The following is a 19,822-nucleotide window of genomic DNA, read 5'->3' on the forward strand; positions in this document are numbered from 1 at the left end:
TGCTCTCCCACAGCAGCTAGAACTGGTAAAATACTGTACATTCCACCGATATATGATAGACAAGACTTGAGGTGAGTTATCAGATTTATTAATACATTTTTTTGATAGAAATTCGCTCACACAATAAAACACAGGACACAGGTACACTATAAGTAACTTGAGTTCTAATAAGGAATGAGGCAAAGAATAAACTGTTATACAGTAAGTATGAAATGATCTTCATTACCTACTTTACCTAGAAATTGTTAAGATTGTCTAATGTACAGTATGTTAGTGAATTTGTAAAATTAATTGGCAACTTTGCCTATAAAATGTAGGACAATTGAAATGTCTACTTTGTGTGGGAGCCACCTGGTCTACCAGAACCACCCTACAAAGCTAACATGAAACGGAATCTGCTAGAAATGTCAGAGCGCCATTCATGATCCAGTCAGTAAATGGAGCTTGCAAAGAGCATTTTCCAAGTTGCCTAAAACCTTCAGTAATTCGGTGCAATATATATATATATATATTTTTTTAGAAAATCAGGTTGTGGAAAGAGAAGAAAAGAGGCCAGAATATGATCCACTCTCCAGTGAGAGTCTATGAAGAAGATGACATCAGTTATGATGTCTACATTGTTAAACTTTTGCCAGGCAATGTGCTAACATTCTCAGCCAGTCAACGTGAAATGTCAATATTGTCAGAATGTCGAAATTAGTGTTAGGCTGCGGGCGATGGGAGCGTAGGGTAAGTCTATGGGGAGATGTTAGGATTTTGCATTAAAGGGCGGGTTAGGTATAGGGATTAGGCTTAGGGGAGGAATACTCACCCAAACGCTGGAGGATTGGATCTGTTCCGGAAGTGATGGTCACATGACCACTGGTACACAGAAGATGCCGCTGAAGCCACTGCAGCTGTCGGGAGCATGTAGTCACTGCTGGGCCTCCATGGATGATATGTTGACATTTCATCACTGTCTATATGATGAATGTCAACATGGTCAATGTCGACATGATGACTGTCAACATTATGACTGTCGATATATCATACCCAACCAGAATACATGCAAAAGATGCCCCATTGAAACTACAGAACACCTCCCGATTACTGAACATTTACACCAAATATAGATTAATAAATGAACCCTATATTGTATTTTTTTTTCAATTATGGGAAATTGTCCAAATACACTATTTTAGATTGCTGCATTCACTCATATCTTTTTTTTTTTTTTTTTAAAGGAGATCTGAGAAACCAGGGAGTCACTTACAGAATGTTACTTATGTGCCACTAAATTGAAAGACCTTTTTAGGGCATTCACAAAGTTCCTAACAAGCTCAATGAACACTTCACTTTAACATTTTCTAGTACAAAACACTTACCAATAGATTGTAGCCTGTTATACCATCGATTGGTGTTTTGAAAGTAGTTTGGAAAAGTAGCATTTGCAGCTCCAATTAAATCAAGTAAAATAAGTAAATCCTAAAAGAAATAACAAAAGTCAATGTTAAAACAGAATGTTCATTTTATTGTTAATATTAGCATACACAGCAATATCAAGATGAGTCAATATTACATAAAAAAAACACTGTACCTAGAACATTATAATCAAATAAAGACTTTCATTTTCTGTAGCGTAATGCCGGAAATCAATGACATTAATTTATCTTAATTTGTTTAATTGATTTAACTATAGACTTAACATTACCTTGTTTAAATCACTCATTTTCTTTACATATTTTTTCCACAAAATTGCTATACTTTCTCATCTATACAGTGGATAACACAATGCCAGCATTCTCCTAGTAATCTGCATAAAATGTAATTGAAATTAACTTCAATTAATTCCTTTAAAGAACGAACAAAAATAGCTCTGATACTAAATTGTCTTCTTGGAAAAAAGTCTTGGATAATGTCCATATATTGATATTGGTAATACTCACAGTTACATCACTTCCAAAGGGCAAGATGTACTAAGCCATGGAGAGTAATAAAGTGGAAACAAAGCACCAGCCAGTAAGCTACTAACTGTCATGTTACAGGCCCTGTTTGAAAAATGACAGGAGCTGGTTGTCTGGTACTTTACCTCTCTCCACTCTACAAGGCTTAGTATATCTGAACCTTTCTGGTACCCAGTTCTATTCACTCACTTGCAAAATTCTTATTTCTGGAAACATAAAAAAAAGTAATCTTTCCAGTAGAAGATGAATAAAAGAAGTAGAACTCTCCATGCTTCTAAATAAAATACATCCTAGTGTCTGCTTGTATTGTGGCTTTGAGGGTACACTCATTCAGCAACACAATGGGGAAATAAAGGCTGTCCAAAGGCATCTAGGTGGCTCTGCCAAGTTTAGCACTACACAAAAGTACAAATACAATAAATAAATAAATAAATAAATAAATGAGAAAAAAAGGAGTTGAGCGGGTACATTTTTAAAAAGACCAGTTTTAGCAAGGCCACGTAAAAAATCTGTGTGTATATCTTGGGAAGTTTAAAAGTGCTATAAGAACAGGGGATACACGTCATGCCAACAAACAGAGGGGGGAATTCAGTAGTTTTCTGGGCGGACCATTAGCAATGGGTGCCCGATGAAGCAATTCAATTCATTCTGCATGTCTGCATGAGCGCCGCAACCAGTACTTCAAACAGGTTTAGCAACTCTCTGCACCTAAACACAGTACTTTTGTGCACGACAAGAAAGATAATTAATGGGCACCCAAAAATATTAAATTGCTCTTTCAGGCAGCCATTATTTATTGCCATCCTAAAAAACAATTAAATCACCTTCAGAATGCTATTGTACCACTCTTTTCTCTTTATTTCCCATATCACACAGAACCCTATGATTGATGCAAGTCTAAAACTGCACATAATCTCAACCATAAAGAATGCTTGTGGTAACATAGGGGCAGATGTATTAACCTGGAGATGGCATAAGGAAGTGATAAACCAGTGATAAATGGAAGGTGATACATGCACCAGCCAATCAGCTCCTAACTGCTAATTTACATATTGGAGCTGATTGGCTGGTGAGTGTATCACCTTGCATTTATCACTGGTTTATCACTTCCTTATGTCTTATCCGGGTTAATACATCTGCCCCATAATGCTTTGGGAAAGCTTCTTTGTTTCAGTGACTGGGAAATTAGTGAAAATACTGTATAGGGTAAAATGAATTGTGCAAGATACAAATCAGTTGTGTTAATCTAATAAATACATTCCCTGGATTGGGCCAGTCAAATCCTAGACCTCAATGCATCTAACCTGATGGAACTCAGACAAGACTGCTAAGTAGAATGGGCGGTATTGACAGTGGCCCTCATTCCGAGTCGTTCGCTCGGTATTTCTCTATCGTCCTAGTGGATGCTGGGGTTCCTGAAAGGACCATGGGGGGATAGCGGCTCCGCAGGAGACAGGGCACAAAAAGTAAAGCTTTAGGATCAGGTGGTGTGCACTGGCTCCTCCCCCTATGACCCTCCTCCAAGCCAGTTAGATTTTGTGCCCGGCCGAGAAGGGTGCAATCTAGGTGGCTCTCCTAAAGAGCTGCTTAGGAAAGTTTAGCTTAGGTTTTTTATTTTACAGTGAGTCCTGCTGGCAACAGGATCACTGCAACGAGGGACTTAGGGGAGAAGAAGTGAACTCACCTGCGTGCAGGATGGATTGGCTTCTTGGCTACTGGACATCAGCTCCAGAGGGACGATCACAGGTACAGCCTGGATGGTCACCGGAGCCTTGCCGCCGGCCCCCTTGCAGATGCTGAAGTAAGAAGAGGTCCAGAATCGGCGGCAGAAGACTCCTCAGTCTTCTAAAGGTAGCGCACAGCACTGCAGCTGTGCGCCATTTTCCTCTCAGCACACTTCACACGGCAGTCACTGAGGGTGCAGGGCGCTGGGAGGGGGGCGCCCTGGGAGGCAAATGAATACCTATTTTGGCTAAAAATACCTCACATATAGCCTCCGGAGGCTATATGGAGATATTTAACCCCTGCCAGAATCCGTTAAGAGCGGGAGACGAGGCCGCCCGAAAAAGGGGCGGGGCCTATCTCCTCAGCACACAGCGCCATTTTCCCTCACAGAAAGGCTGGAGGGAAGGCTCCCAGGCTCTCCCCTGCACTGCACTACAGAAACAGGGTTAAAACAGAGAGGGGGGGCACTAATTTGGCGATATCCTTATATATATATTAAGATGCTATAAGGGAAAACACTTATATAAGGTTGTCCCTATATAATTATAGCGTTTTTGGTGTGTGCTGGCAAACTCTCCCTCTGTCTCTCCAAAGGGCTAGTGGGTCCTGTCCTCTATCAGAGCATTCCCTGTGTGTGTGCTGTGTGTCGGTACGTGTGTGTCGACAGGTAGGAGGACGATGTTGGTGAGGAGGCGGAGCAATTGCCTGTAATGGTGATGTCACTCTCTAGGGAGTCGACACCGGAATGGATGGCTTATTTAGGAAATTACGTGATAATGTCAACACGCTGCAAGGTCGGTTGACGACATGAGACGGCCGACAAACAATTAGTACGGTCCAGACGTCTCAAAAACACCGTCAAGGGTTTTTAAAACGCCCGTTTACTTTAGTCGGTCGACACAGACACAGACAGGGACACTGAATCCAGTGTCGACGGTGAATAAACAAACGTATTCCTTATTAGGGCCACACGTTAAAGGCAATGAAGGAGGTGTTACGTATTTCTGATACTACAAGTACCACAAAAGAGGGTATTATGTGGGATGTGAAAAAACTACCATAGTTTTTCCTGAATCAGATAAATTAAATAAAGTGTGTGATGATGCGTGGGTTCCCCCCGATAGAAAATTATGGGCGGTATACCCTTTCCCGCCAGAAGTTAGGGCGCGTTGGGAAACACCCCTTAAGGTGGATAAGGCGCTCACACGCTTATCAAAACAAGTGGCGGTACCGTCTATAGATAGGGCCGTCCTCAAGGACCAGCTGACAAGGCTGGAAAATATAATAAAAAGTATATACACACATACTGGTGTTATACTGCGGCCAGCGATCGCCTCAGCCTGGATGTGCAGAGCTAGGGTGGCTTGGTCGGATTCCCTGACTAAAAATATTGATACCCTTGACAGGGACAGTATTTTATTGACTATAGAGCATTTCTATATATGCGAGATGCACAGAGGGATATTTGCACTCTGGCATCATGAATAAACGCGATGTCCATAACTGCCAGAAGATGTTATGGACACGACAGTGGTCAGGTGATGCAGATTCCAAACGGCACAGTATGGCCGTATAAAGGAAGAGGACTTGTTTGGGGTCGGTCCATCGGACCTGGTGGTCACGGCAACTGCTGGAAAATCCACCGTTTTTTACCCTAAGTCACATCTCTGCAGAAAAAGACACCGTCTTTTCAGCCTCAGTCCTCTCGTCCCTATAAGATCATATCTGCCCAGGGATAGAGGAAAGGGAAGAAGACTGCAACAGGCAGCCTATTCCCAGGAACAGAAGCGTTCCACCGCGTCTGACAAGTTCTCAGCATGGCGCTGAGACCGTACAGGACCCCTGGATCCTACATGTAGTATCCCGGGGGTACAGATGGGAATGTCGAGACGTTTCCCCTTCGCAGGCTCCTGAAGTCTGCTTTACCAAGTCTCCCTCCGACAAGGAGGTAGTATGGGAAAAAATTCACAAGCTGTGTTCCCAGCAGGTGACAATTAAATTACCCCTCCTACTACAGAAAAGGGGTATTATTCCACACTATATTGTGGTACTGAAGCCAGAAGGCTAGGTGAGACTTATTCTAAAAAATTTTTTTTGAACACTTACAAAGGTTCAAATTAAGATGAAGTCACTCAGAGCAGTGATAACGAACCAGGAAGAAGGGGACTATATAGTGTCCCGGGACATCAGGGATGCTTACCTCTATGTCCCAAATTTGCCCTTCTCACTAAGGGTACCTCAGGTTCGTGGTGCAGAACTGTCACTATCAGTTTCAGACGCTGCCGTTTGGATTGTCCACGGCACCCCGGGGTCTTTACCAAGGTAATGGCCGAATTGATGATTCTTCTTCGAAGAAAAGGCGTCTTAATTATCCCTTACTTGGACGATCTCCTGATAGGGGCATAGTCCAGGGAACAGTTGGAGGTCGGAGTAGCACTATCTCGGATACTGCTACAATCAGCACGGGTGGATTCTAAATATTCCAAAATCGCAGCTGATCCCGACGACACGTCTGCTGTGCCTAGGGATGATTCTGGACACAGTCCAGAAAAAGGTGTTTCTCCCGGAAGAGAAAGCCAGGGAGTTATCCGAGCAAGTCAGGAACCTCCTAAAAACAGTGCATCATTGCACAAGGGTCCTGGTAAAAATGGTGGCTTCCTACGAAGCAATTCCATTCGGCAGATTTCACGTAAGAACTTTTCAGTGGGATCTGCTGGACAAATGGTCCGGATCGCATCTTCAGATGCATCAGCGGATAACCCAATATCCAAGGACAAGGGTGTCTCTCCTGTGGTGGTTATAGAGTGCTCATCTTCTAGAGGGCCGCAGATTCGGCATTCAGGATTGGATGCTGGTAACCACGGAGCCCAGCCTGAGAGGCTGGGGAGCAGTCACACAAGGGAAAAATTTCCAGGGAGTGTGATCAAGTATGGAGACTTTTCTCCACATAAATATACTGGAGCTAAGGGTAAATTTATAATGCTCTAAGCTTAGCAAGACCTCTGCTTCAAGGTCAGCCGGTATTGATCCAGTGGGAAAAACATCACGGCAGTCGCCCACGTAAACAGACAGGGCGACACAAGAAGCAGGAGGGCAATGGCAGAAACTGCAAGGACTTTTCGCTGGGCGGAAAATCATGTGATAACACTGTCAGCAGTTTTTCATCCCGGGAATGGAAACTGGGAAGCAGACTTCCTCAGCACGACCTCCACCCGGGAGAGTGGAAACTTCATTGAGAAGTTTTTTCCACATGATTGTAAACCGTTGGGAAATACCAAAGGTGGACATGATGGCGTCCCGTCTGAACAAAAAACGGGACAGGTATTGCGCCAGGTCAAGGGACCCTCAGGCAATAGATGTGGACGTTCTGGTAACAACGTGGGTGTACCAGTCGGTGTATGTGTTCCCTCCTCTGCTTCTCATACCTAAGGTGCTGAGAATTATAAGACGTAGAGGAGTAAGAACTATACTCATGGCTCCGGATTGGCCAAGAAGGACTTGGTACCCGGAACTTCAAGAGATGCTTACAGAGGTCTTATGGCCTCTGCCGCTAAGAAGGGACTTGCTTCAGCAAGTACCATGTCTGTTCCAAGACTTACCGCAGCTGCGTTTGTCGGCATGGCGATGGAAAGCCGGATCCTAAGGGAAAAAAGGCATTCCGGAAGAGGTCATTCCTACCCTGGTCAAAGCCAGAAAGGAGGTGACCGCACAACATTATCACCACGTGTGGCGAAAATTTGTTGCGTGGTGTGAGGCCAGGAAGGCCCCACAAAGAAATTTCAACTCGGTCGTTCCTGCATTTCCTGCAAACAGGAGTGTCTATGGGCCTCAAATTGGGGTCCATTAAGGTTCAAATTCGGCCCTGTAAATTTTCTTCCAGAAAGAATTGGCTTCAGTTCCTGAAGTCCAGAAGTTTGTCAAGGGAGTATTGCATATACAAACCCCTTTTTTGTGCCTCCAGTGGCACTGTGGGATCTCAACGTAGTTCTGGGATTTCTCAAATCACATTGGTTTAAAACCAGTCAAATATGTGGATTTGCAGCATCTCACATAAAAAGTGACCATGCTCTTGGCCCTGGCCTGGACCAGGCGAGTGTCAAATTGGTGGTTTTTTCTCAAAAAAGCCCATATCTGTTTGTCCATTCGGACAGGGCAGAGCTGCGGACTCGTCCCCAGTTCTCTCCCTAAGGTGGTGTCAGTGTTTCACCTGAACCAGCTTATTGTGGTGCCTTGCACCTACTAGGGACTTGGAGGACTCCAGGTTGCTAGAAGTTGTCAGGGCCCTGAAAATATATTCCAGGACAGCTGGAGTCAGAAAATCTGACTCGCTGTTTATACTGTATGCACCCAACAAGTTGGGTGCGCCTGCTTCTAAGCAGTCGATTGCTCGTTGGATTTGTAACACAATTCAACTTGCACATTCTGAGGCAGGCCTGCCACAGTCTAAATCGGTTAAGGCCCATTCCACAAGGAAGGTGGGCTCATCTTGGGCGGCTGCCCGAGAGGTCTCGGCATTACAACTCTGCCGAGCAGCTACGTGGTCAGGGGAGAACACGTTTGTAAAATTCTACAAATTTGATATCCTGGCAAAAGAGGACCTGGAGTTCTCTCATTCGGCGCTGCAGAGTCATCCGCACTCTCCCGCCCGTTTGGGAGCTTTGGTATAATCCCCATGGTCCTTTCAGGAACCCCAGCATCCACTAGGACGATAGAGAAAATAAGAATTTACTTACCGATAATTCTATTTCTCGGAGTCCGTAGTGGATGCTGGGCGCCCATCCCAAGTGCGGATTATCTGCAATACTTGTACATAGTTACAAAAATCGGGTTATTATTGTTGTGAGCCATCTTTTCAGAGGCTCCGCTGTTATCATACTGTTAACTGGGTTTAGATCACAAGTTGTACGGTGTGATTGGTGTGGCTGGTATGAGTCTTACCCGGGATTCAAAATTCCTCCCTTATTGTGTACGCTCGTCCGGGCACAGTACCTAACTGGCTTGGAGGAGGGTCATAGGGGGAGGAGCCAGTGCACACCACCTGATCCTAAAGCTTTACTTTTTGTGCCCTGTCTCCTGCGGAGCCGCTATCCCCCCATGGTCCTTTCAGGAACCCCAGCATCCACTACGGACTCCGAGAAATAGAATTATCGGTAAGTAAATTCTTATTTTTTCATCGCATCGCAGTGAAATTCCGCTTAGTGCGCATGCGCAATATTCGCACTGCGACTGCGCCAAGTATCTTTGCTATGAAGAAAGTATTTTTACTCACGGCTTTTTCATCGCTCCGGCGATCGTAATGTGATTGACAGGAAATGGGTGTTACTGGGCGGAAACACGGCGTTTTATGGGCGTGTGGCTGAAAACGCTACCGTTTCCGGAAAAAACGCAGGAGTGGCCGGAGAAACGGGGGAGTGGTTGGGCGAACGCTGGGTGTGTTTGTGACGTCAAACCAGGAACGACAAGCACTGAACTGATCGCACAGGCAGAGTAAGTGTGGAGCTACTCTAAAACTGCTAAGTAGTTTGTGATCGCAATATTGCGAATACATCGGTCGCAATTTTAAGATGCTAAGATACACTCCCAGTAGGCGGCGGCTTAGCGTGTGTAACTCTGCTAAATTCGCCTTGCGACCGATCAACTCGGAATGAGGGCCAGTGTGCAGATGTGCAAAGCTCATATAGAGTAACAGCTGCATTAAAACAAGTGGTGAAATATTATTATTAAATCAATTAGTCTCTTTTTTACTGCTGCCTTAATTTGCTGTTACTTAAATATAATGATAGCTAACAAAACTAAGTATAGAAAATAAAAAAAACACCAAAGCGAAAAGGGTCATTTTACATGATTTCAAATAACTAGAAAAATAATACCTAATCATGGTCAAATTTCCATGTACAGTAAGTAGGAAAAAACAAAACCTGTGTGAAGCTGTCGGGAATTGGGATGGGTGAGAACCAATCAGAAGGTGAAATCACAGAGTTTATTGCATATCATGACTGGTGCACCCACTCAAACCATCCACAACCACCTACTGTACCTAATGCTTAAATGGAAATGCTGCTTTAAAAGAATCTTGCAACATCATATACTGTAATAGATGCACACAGTAATAACTGCAACAGAACTAATGAGGTGCATGACTATATAATCAGACGCAAAATAGCTGCATTGAAATTATTATATTCCTCATATAGGGAACTATTCATAAAGCAGTGAAACAGTGGAGAAACAGACCAGTGGAGAAGTTGCCAATGGCAACCAATCAGCACCTCCCTTACATTTGTTAAAATGTACTTTATAAAGGTATCTTTCAAAGCTGATTGGCTGCCATGGGAAACTTCTCCACGCGTCCTTTTCTCCACTCTTTTCACTGCTTCGAGAGCAGACCCCATATTCACATAATATTTTTTACATTTTGTACTCCTATATCCCTCCCACAGGGTGGTATTCATGTGACCGGCGGTCTGCTGACCGACAGTCACATGACCTCCTCCACCATCCCGCCGGCTCAGTATCCCGATGGTCGGCATGCCGACCAACAGGGACTATTTCCACTTGTGGGTGTCCACGACACCCATAGAGTGGGAATAGAACCCGTGGCCACCGCAGGTCGCCACTGAGCCCGCAGCGTGGCGAGCGCATCGAGCCCGCAAGGGGCTTGCTGCACTCGCACCTCCCCGCCGGGATCCCGGTGTCGGTATGTTGCCGGGATCCCGGCGTCGGTAAGCTGACCGGCGGTCAGGAGACCGCCGGTCAGCCATACTACACCCCTCCCACATACCTCTTTATTTTGACTGTGAAAAAAACAAAGAGTGGAAATTAAGGTCCAAAAAAATATTCTGATCTACAACAGAACGCAATCATTTTGTTTATAAGAAAATCATGCAACCACTTTGAGTACATGTAGCAAATATAAGAATTATCGTGTACAGTTTAGATACTGTATGCCAATTACTGCTGTGAGCCAGAGGTCCACGGACTAAATGCATACTTGTATAATCTCTATGGCAACAGTGTGGTTTGAAAATGTAGGTCATGTTAGAGTATGAAACAGTCAAAGAAAATGCACACATGTTACTGAATGTGTTATTTTACAGTTACTTAATGCTGGAAATTCACACTTTAGACTAACACTTAATGCTTCAGTGACTAGAAAACTGCTGGCAGGCATAAAGCTTACATTAAATAGTGTCAAACAACATACTTTTATTTGATCCTATAATTTAATGCTATAGATAATGTAATATAAGGTTTCTTTATCTCCTGAATAAGAATACTTTTGGGGGAATTCAATTGAGGGTGAATAGATTTGCCTGGGTGAATTAGCGCAACAACAGTTGCACTCTATGGCAACATGATCTCTCCCAAAAGTGTCCGCTGCCCCATAAAGGCACCAAGCACTTTTGAGTGAATAGGGGTGCGAATCGGCGAGGCAAAGGGGGCGGCAATGGCAGCCCAACTCGCATCCTTCGCCACGGCCGATGCGAGTTGAATTCCCCGGCTTATTGGGTTTTCCACTTTATAAAACAATTTTACTAAATCCCCTCCTTTGAAATAATAGTACATTGGTAGCTGTCCTTCCGGACAGCCAATGCTACCAATTTTTTTACAGAAGCCTGCACTTCCATCAAAATGTAGATGCTAGAATCAAGTGGCCTAAAGGGACTATGATGACAGGGGGAGGGGCCACGTCACCAGGGGGAGGAGCTATGCCAGCGGGATAGTTCTTCTACTATCCACACCACCAACTACTACCTTTAGTAACCCAGTGGCGACCGAAGCCTGAAGCTTGGCGAGCGAAGCGAGCCCGCGAGGGCATGGCTCCTCCCCCTGGTGACGTGGCTCTTCTCTCTGGTGACGTCAGAGGTCCCTTACCCAACTTGGATTTAGAACTAACCATGCCTAGAATGCCCGGGTTTTGGAAGGGCTTCTGTTTTAAAGGTACCTAGTGTGTTAACTCTGGCAGATTGCTGCTGAACCCTCTATACCTGGGAAATCTTAAGAGAAGTCCTTGAAGTGCCTACATTTTTTACTTTATATTCAGCATTACTTTGTTATTGATGTGCATTGTGCACCCAGGCTTGATATGTTTGGTGTGCCGTTCTTTTTTATATTTATTATCTATATCACTATCTATCATCTCCAAGTTATATAGTAGTTATAATTAGAGATGTGCGTCGGAACATTTTTGCTGCATTGGTATTTGGATTTGGCTCTGATTCGTCATCCAGATTTGGATTTACTAAACCTCTGTGACTGGTTTTGGATTTGGATTTGGATATGCATTTTTTTGAAAAATGAACAAAAAAAGCAAAATTCACATAAATTGGGCTTTTTTTGTTCCTAGAAAATTATTAATCTCAATAACACCTCACAGCTCACAATAATGTTTTCACTACTATTAGCCAAAGGCTACAGCGAGCTGGCTGGTTTCTAAGCAACAAAGCAGTGGCACAAACACACGGCAGTTTATAGCACATTGCCACAGCGTACTGCAGGGCAGAAACTAGGATTTTCGGCACCCGGGGTAAAGCAATAATTTGTTGCCCCCCCTCAACACACACACAAAATCAAATAATTTTACACTACGTTATATCACACATTAGAGTCCCTTTTCACTATATGCCACACAGTAGTAATGCCCTTTGACTCAAGTTCATAACATGGGACCATGGGAGAAAGATGGGGGGAGAGAGATAGGAGAGAGAGAGGGGTGTGGTAGAGACGGGGGGGGGGGGGAGCAAGCACAGTCTTGGAATGGAAATAAAGGTAAACAACCAATTACCACACTGCGTCACTGATGAAGATGCAGGCTGCCACCAGTCACAACATACAGCACCTCACTCACGCCAACAGTAGCAGGCAGAATCCAGGAGCAGATCCCCCCACACAGCAACCCACAGCCCCTACAGGCTCATGTTTTTTGTTTATCAATCGATTCATTCAGACTGTGGCACACTTTACAGTCAATCTAAAATCCTGATTGTCATGCCAGACGAGGTCTCATTGCCCCCTCAAATCATCCCACCCCACCTAGTTGTGGCCCTGTGTACTGGGGTACAATGCAAGGAGCAGTACAAACAATAGATGTATATATTTTATTTGTATTTTTTAAACTGGCAGCTCGGTCCAAAACTGTGTGGAGTCTCAAGGCTTGAACAAAGGGAACTAGGGTAAAGCACATCAAACAGTACAAACAATATATATATATATATATATATATATATATATATATATATATTTATTTGAACTTGCAGCTCTGTTCAAACTACATGGATCACTGGGCTTATAGATGCACGTGAACAAAGCACACCAATGCCACCAACCAGTACAAACAATACATATTTATTTTTTATTTTTCTATTTTTAAACTTGCAGCTCCGTAGAAACTGCATGGATCACAGGGCTTGTAGATGCACGTGAACAATGCACACAAAGGTACAGCACACCAAACAGTATAATTTACAGGAGAGTACAGCGCAACATACAGTAGCATGCAGCATGCTCCCTATACACAGTCACTTTGTACAGCACAGCCACTTGTGAGTTCAGATTCTCAGCAAAGCTAATTCAGCAGAGTATAGAATAGCAATCAGCAGCGTGCATTAGTGTTAAATACCGGCAAGTCCCGGCCGCGGCGCCTTATACAGAATCCAAACCTGTGAGTAATCGACAACGGGAGGATAGAAGTTGTCCTTGACATGGGAGTCTGGCGGGGACTCGGATCCACAATGTTCGGAGCAGTCTGGATTCCAAGGAATCTGTTCACACGCAGTCCTTGAACATCGGCCAAATGCAGTAAGGATCGTTTTATGCGATCCTTACTGAATTAGTCTCAGAGTTTGCTGTATTGGAAAGACCCTCATTTCTAAGTGAATTGTATCTGTTGAGAGACAATACCATCCCTTCACTAGTTGCATCCTCTTTGCATGCAACTGTGAACAACTGACTCTGATATCATCCAGGTTTACACCTTTCATTTGTGTCCCAATTCCCCAATTACATAATGTGGCACAGCAGACTTCTACCTGAGCTACAACATTAATTGCCAGTGATTTACGCACCTTGGCTAGGTAAAGCTAAAAAGTTAGTATTGATTATTGCTAATTGCATTTTTTATCACTCTCCTCATCACCACATAATATGATTCCAATATATTTGATGCCAGTATTTGTGATTCTAATTAATATGTTCATCTGTGATTTTAATATTCTGCTATTCTCATATGATTCCAATTAAGTGTCTTTTGCATATTCAATGCTTCTTTGAGGTGTGAACTGTAGCCAACTGTCTTCTCTTTTTTCATCTTTTGCAAACCAAATTCTTCTTTTTTGTGATTAATCCAAATTTAGTGCCATTTAATCATCAGCTACAATCCAGAGATCATTGCAGCTCAATAAAAGACATCCTATTTCTAATTGCTGACTCACGTTTTCATATCAATCTATCCTACTTCTCTGAACATGGTACTGCAGGACAAGGTACGGGGAGCAACATTTCAGTGGAAAGGTCCCTCACATAGCCACCCAACACCTGTGATACCTCTCTCAACCACTTAAACATACAGTACCTGCCAATCCAGGGGTGTAACACATTCAATGTGGCTCCATCAATCACAACATCAAAGTGTTCCTGCGAGTCTCGACCCTGTCACTCTCAATATATTAGCCACCTAGCTAGTCACTGGCCAGCTGGTCCAGCATTTGTCCCCCTGACCCAAACCCAAGACAGTCCATTTAAGCCTCCTCCCCAACCACTAACCTTTAATTACTCATAACCAAGTGATGCACCTGTGTGTGTGCTGTGTGTGTAGACTAATTGGAATCTTAACCCTGTAGCCTGCCAGAGAAGGCATTAGTCTCTTTCACAAGAGACCAGGACAAACTACCTTTTTGTCACATACCCCCCCACCACCACCCTTCACCAACCCAGGTGAGACGGACAATGCGGGGAGCGCACACTTACAGTAGAAAGTGTCTGCATTTTTACTTATGTCTCCTGGTCTCCTGATGTATGTTCCCCACCTAGTGGAAACATATTTCCAAATTCATGCTTCACTCTAGCTCTGGGTATATGGTAGGGCTGTTGTTTAACTATTTACTACAGGGAATGAGACTGTATCGTGCTCTTTATGAGTAGTACACCAAGGAGTAGGGAAAAAAATCGCTCCTGTTTCGAGTCACCATTTTTTCCACCTCTTGCCTCAGGGGCAGCATCCAAAAGGAATTCATTTGGAGATATTTGCTGACATAATGGGTATGTCCCATAAACAGTACCCTTTTACTGCCATACATATTCCTGGCCAATTAAATCACAGTAACTGACGTACCTGCTGTATGGTATCAATAGTTGACCAATATTTTTCCCTTGAACAATCACTGCACAAAATTTCTCTTAACAAAAAAACATGGTTCACCTTCTACCGACCTGGCAGCTCTCACTACATTATTAACTGTAACAACTGCTTTAAATGCATATTTTAGGGTAACATCATTAAATTGATCCCTCACACATTCTTATAATGAAACAAGTCTTGTAATTGGGGACCAGTTCTCAGTACCATCTGGTGGCACCAAAGTTTCCAAAACAGTATTCGCAACAGTGTTCCTGGCCCAGGCTTGTCTTCTTGGCCAAGACTTGAGATGCGTAACAGTTGTGGACCTATATCCAGAATCCATACAGTAAATTACAGTTCTGTTGGCTCTTTTCCAAATCTAGAGAGAGTTGTAGCGGTTCCTTTAAGGTTGGATGCTGCTGTATCAGTTGCCGCCATGTCCGGCTGGATCCAATCAGCAATAATTTCCAGGATTAACCGAATGTCTTGACCCAGAATAAGAAGGTATTGTAATTTTAGGTCTACAGCAGTAACTACCGTACATGTTGCCCTTTTACTGTAAGGCAGGGGTGGGGAACCTTTGGCCCTCCAGCTTTTGAACTACACATCCCATCATGCCTTGCAACAGTATTAGCAAGGCCAAATGCCAAAACTGTAGCAGGGCATGCTGGTTCAACAACAACTGAAGGACCAAAGGTTCCACACCCCTGCTGTAAGGGGTAAACAAACTTGCTCATATTCCTTGGTAGTTCCATGAATGCATAGCACTTTCACCTTAGGGAACCTTGCTGACATTTCTTTTGGAACAACATAACTAGAGACTAATGTCAGCTCACTCACACAGTCCACCAAGACTAACACAGCCTGTTGGTTTATTTGAACAGTCACCCAAAACTGTAAAGGCCTCCTTGTAGAAGGGAACATAGTGCAGCAACTAGGAAAGGAGGAACCTAGCCGAGCAACTGTACAGTCCATGGGTTCCTCACTGTTGGCAGAGTCACTCTTTTTCCAGGCATCAGCTTTGGATTCCCCTCAGGAGCCCTTGACATGTGTTGCAGTGCCAAATATCAGTCTATCATCATGGCAAGTCCCTCATCATAAGACACTTGCAGCACCCACCACTGTAAGCTTTGGTCAAACCCATGGATACACTGATCAATGTCTAGATTCTCCATCATACTGTATGGTCAGGTGTATTCATTTCTGGATGAAACCAGCTCTTTAGCACTTTAGAGAGTTCTGCCAGCTATGAACAAATTGCTTTACCCCTAAATAAAATGCCATTCATGAAAGCACAGGGCTTTCTCTGGTCCCGTCACTCCTATCTGGGCCAGTATTGCAAATTTAACCTGCTGATAATTAGACATCTCAAATACGGTGCCAGCTTTTCTGCCCAGACTTCTGGTAGTCATTTAAGCCTTGTAACAGTTCTCTCAAAAGCTAAGAGATTTGCCTCCACATCATCTGAGGAGCTAATTTTCTGAGACCTCATGTCCCTGCCTTGCTTGAACCAGCTCCACACCCAGCGTTTCAGGGCATTCTTTTCAAGTTGCTCTACAGTGAACCATGTTCACTGCATAGCACCTTGAAAATAAATGCCCTGCGTGGCGTTGCTGTTCAACTAGTGCTCAACTATACACACACACATATAGTACTGTGCAAAAGTTATAGGCAAGTGTGGAAGTATTGGCATGGCCCCCACAGAGCCATGATCTCAACATAATTTAGTCAGTCTAGGATTACATGAAGAGAAAAGGATTTGAACAAGCCAACATCCACAGAAGATCTGTGGTTTGTTCTGCAAGATGATTGGAACAACCTCCTTGCTGAGTTCCTTCAAAAACTGCATGCAAGTGTACCTAGAAGAATTTAGGATATTGATTTGATTTAGATTTCTCTTCTGTTCATTCACTTTGCATTTTGTTAATTGATAAAAATAAAACTATTAACACTATTTTGAAAGCAATCTCACTTTGCAGCATTTTTCTCTTACGTCCAAGAGGATGCTGGGGACTCCGTAAGGACCATGGGGATAGATGGGCTCCGCAGGAGACATGGGCACTTTAAGAAAGACTTTAGGATTTGGGTGTGCACTGGCTCCTCCCTCTATGCTCCTCCTCCAGACCTCAGTTGATTACTGTGCCCAGAGGAGACTGGGTGCTTTTCAGAAGCTCTCCTGAGTTTCTGACAGAAAGTATTTTGTTAGGTTTTTTATTTTCAGGGAGCCTGCTGGCAACAGACTCCCTGCATCGTGGGACTGAGGGGAGAGAAGCAGACCTACTTCTGTGAGTTGAAAGGCTCTGCTTCTTAGGCTACTGGACACCATTAGCTCCAGAGGGATCGGTACGCAGGTCTCATCCTCGCCGTCCGTCCCTGAGCCGCGCCGCCGTCGTCCTCACAGAGCCTGAAGGTAGAAGCCACGTGAGTATGAGAAGTTAGAAGACATCAGAAGCGGCAGAAGACTTCACTGTTCTTCACTGAGGTAACGCACAGCACTGCAGCTGTGCGCCATTGCTCCCATTCACCTCACATACTGTGTCACTGTAAGGGTGCAGGGCGCGGAGGGGGCGCCCTGGGCAGCAAATAAACCTCTCCTGGCAAAAGATGGGTATATACAGCCGGCCACTGTATATACCTACGAGCCCCCGCCAAAGTTTTGTGTTTTAGAGCGGGACAGAAGCCCGCTGCCGAGGGGGCGGGGCTTCTCCCTCAGCACTCACCAGCGCCATTTTTTTCTCCACAGCACCGCTGAGGGGAAGCTCCCCGGACTCTCCCCTGCTTAGATCACAGTGACAAGAGGGTTTTAAAGTAAAGGGGGGGGGGCACATAATTGGCGAATTGAGTATAAAAGCGCTATCTGGGTTAACATAAATATTGTGTTTTTGTCCTGGGTTATTATAGCGCTGGGTGTGTGCTGGCATACTCTCTCTCTGTCTCTCCTAAGGGCCTTGTGGGGGAACTGTCCTCAGATAAGAGGGTTCCCTGAGTGTGTGGTGTGTCGGTACGTGTGTGTCGACATGTCTGAGGTAGAAGGCTTTTCGAGGGAGGAGGAGCAAATGAATGTGGTGTCGCTGTTGACGGCGCCGACACCTGACTGGATGGATATGTGGAATGTTTAAGTGCCAATGTAAATTTATTGCACAAAAGATTGGATAACGCTGAAGCTAGGGAACAGTCAGGGAGTCAACCCAGGCCTGTACCTATGTCGCAGGGACCTTCGGGGTCCCAAAAGCGCCCACTATCCCAAATAATTGATGTGGATACCGACACGGATTCTGACTCCAGTGTCGAATATGATGATGCAATATTACAGCCAAAGGTGGCTTAATGTATTCGATATATGATTATTGCAATCAAAGAGGTTTTGCATATCACAGAGGAAACTGTATAAGGGAAAGGAAACTGAGAAATTTTCTCCCCTCACATGAGCTGAACGAGTTATGTGAAAAAGCTTGGGAATCTCCAGACAAGAAACTGCAGATTCCCAAAAGGATTCTTATGGCGTATCCTTTCCCGCCAACGGACAGGATACGATGGGAATCATCCCCTAGGGTGGACAACGCTTTGACACGCTTATCCAAAAAGGTAGCGCTGCCTTACCAAGATACGGCTACCCTCAGGGATCCTGCTGATCGCAAGCAGGAGGTTACCCTGAAGTCCATTATACACATTCAGGTACCTTACTCAGACCGGCTATTGCGTCGGAATGGTTGTGTAGTGCTGTAGCAGCATGGACAGACACCTTATCAGCGGAAATTGATACCCTGGATAAGGATACCATCCTATTGACCCTAGGACATATAAAAGATGCTGTCTTATATATGAGAGATGCACAAAGAGACATTGGTCTATTGGGTTCGAGAATCAACGCTATGTCGATCTCGGCTAGAAGAGTCCTTGGGACCCGACAATGTACAGGTGATGCTGACTCAAAAAGGCATATGGAGGTTTTACCTTAGAAGGGTGAGGAATTGTTTGGGGAAGGTCTCTCGGATCTGGTCTCCACTGCTACGGCAGGCAAATCAAATTTTTTTACCTTATATTCCCTCACAACCTAAAAAAGCACCGCATTATCAAATGCAGTCCTTTCGATCAAATAGAAACAAGAAAGGTCGTGGATCGTCCTTTTTTGCCAGAGGTAAGGGCAGAGGGAAAAAGCTGCACAACTCAGCGAGTTCCCAGGAACAGACGTCCTCCCCGGCCTCTGCAAAATCCACCGCATGACGCTGGGGCTCCACTAAGGGAATCCGCCCCAGTGGGGGCACGTCTTCGAATTTTCAGCCACATCTGGGCCCACTCACAGGTGGATCCCTGGGCAAAAGAAATTGTTTCCCTAGATTACAAACTGGAATTCGAAGAGGTGCCTCCTCGCCTGTTTTTCAAATCGGCTCTGCCAACATCTCCTCAAGAACGGAAGATAGTGTTAAATGCAATCGACAAATTGTATCTTCAACAGATGGTGGTCAATGTTCCCCCGCTTCAACAGGGCAAGGGATATTACTCAACCCTGTTTGTGGTCCCGAAACCGGACGGTTCGGTCAGACCCATTTTAAATTTAAAATCCCGGAACCTATACTTGAAAAGGTTCAAATTCAAGATGGAATCGCTCAGGGCAGTCATCACCAGCCTGGAAGGGGGAAATTTTATGGTGTCTCTGGACATAAAGGATGCATACCTTCATTTTCCCATATATCCACCTCATCAGGCGTACCTGAGATTTGCGGTACAGGTTTGTCATTACCAATTTCAGACGTTGCCGTTTGGGCATTCCACGGCCCCGAGAATTTTCACCAAGGTAATGGCGGAAATGATGGTGCTC

The 19,822-nt window shown here is 44.5% G+C and overlaps 1 protein-coding gene across 2 annotated transcripts in view; it reads right to left on the bottom strand.

The window, feature by feature from the left end:
• The window catches only part of QPCT (glutaminyl-peptide cyclotransferase), a 277,919-nt gene that overhangs the window by 91,949 nt on the left and 166,148 nt on the right, over positions 1-19,822 (bottom strand). For both annotated transcript variants that reach the window (XM_063917570.1, XM_063917571.1), the window contains one exon: positions 1,365-1,464. In XM_063917570.1, the coding sequence (XP_063773640.1) occupies positions 1,365-1,464 (100 nt within the window). The remainder of the gene's footprint in view (positions 1-1,364; positions 1,465-19,822) is intronic.

Source organism: Pseudophryne corroboree, chromosome 4, assembly GCF_028390025.1.
Source record: "Pseudophryne corroboree isolate aPseCor3 chromosome 4, aPseCor3.hap2, whole genome shotgun sequence".
NCBI lineage: Eukaryota > Metazoa > Chordata > Amphibia > Anura > Myobatrachidae > Pseudophryne > Pseudophryne corroboree.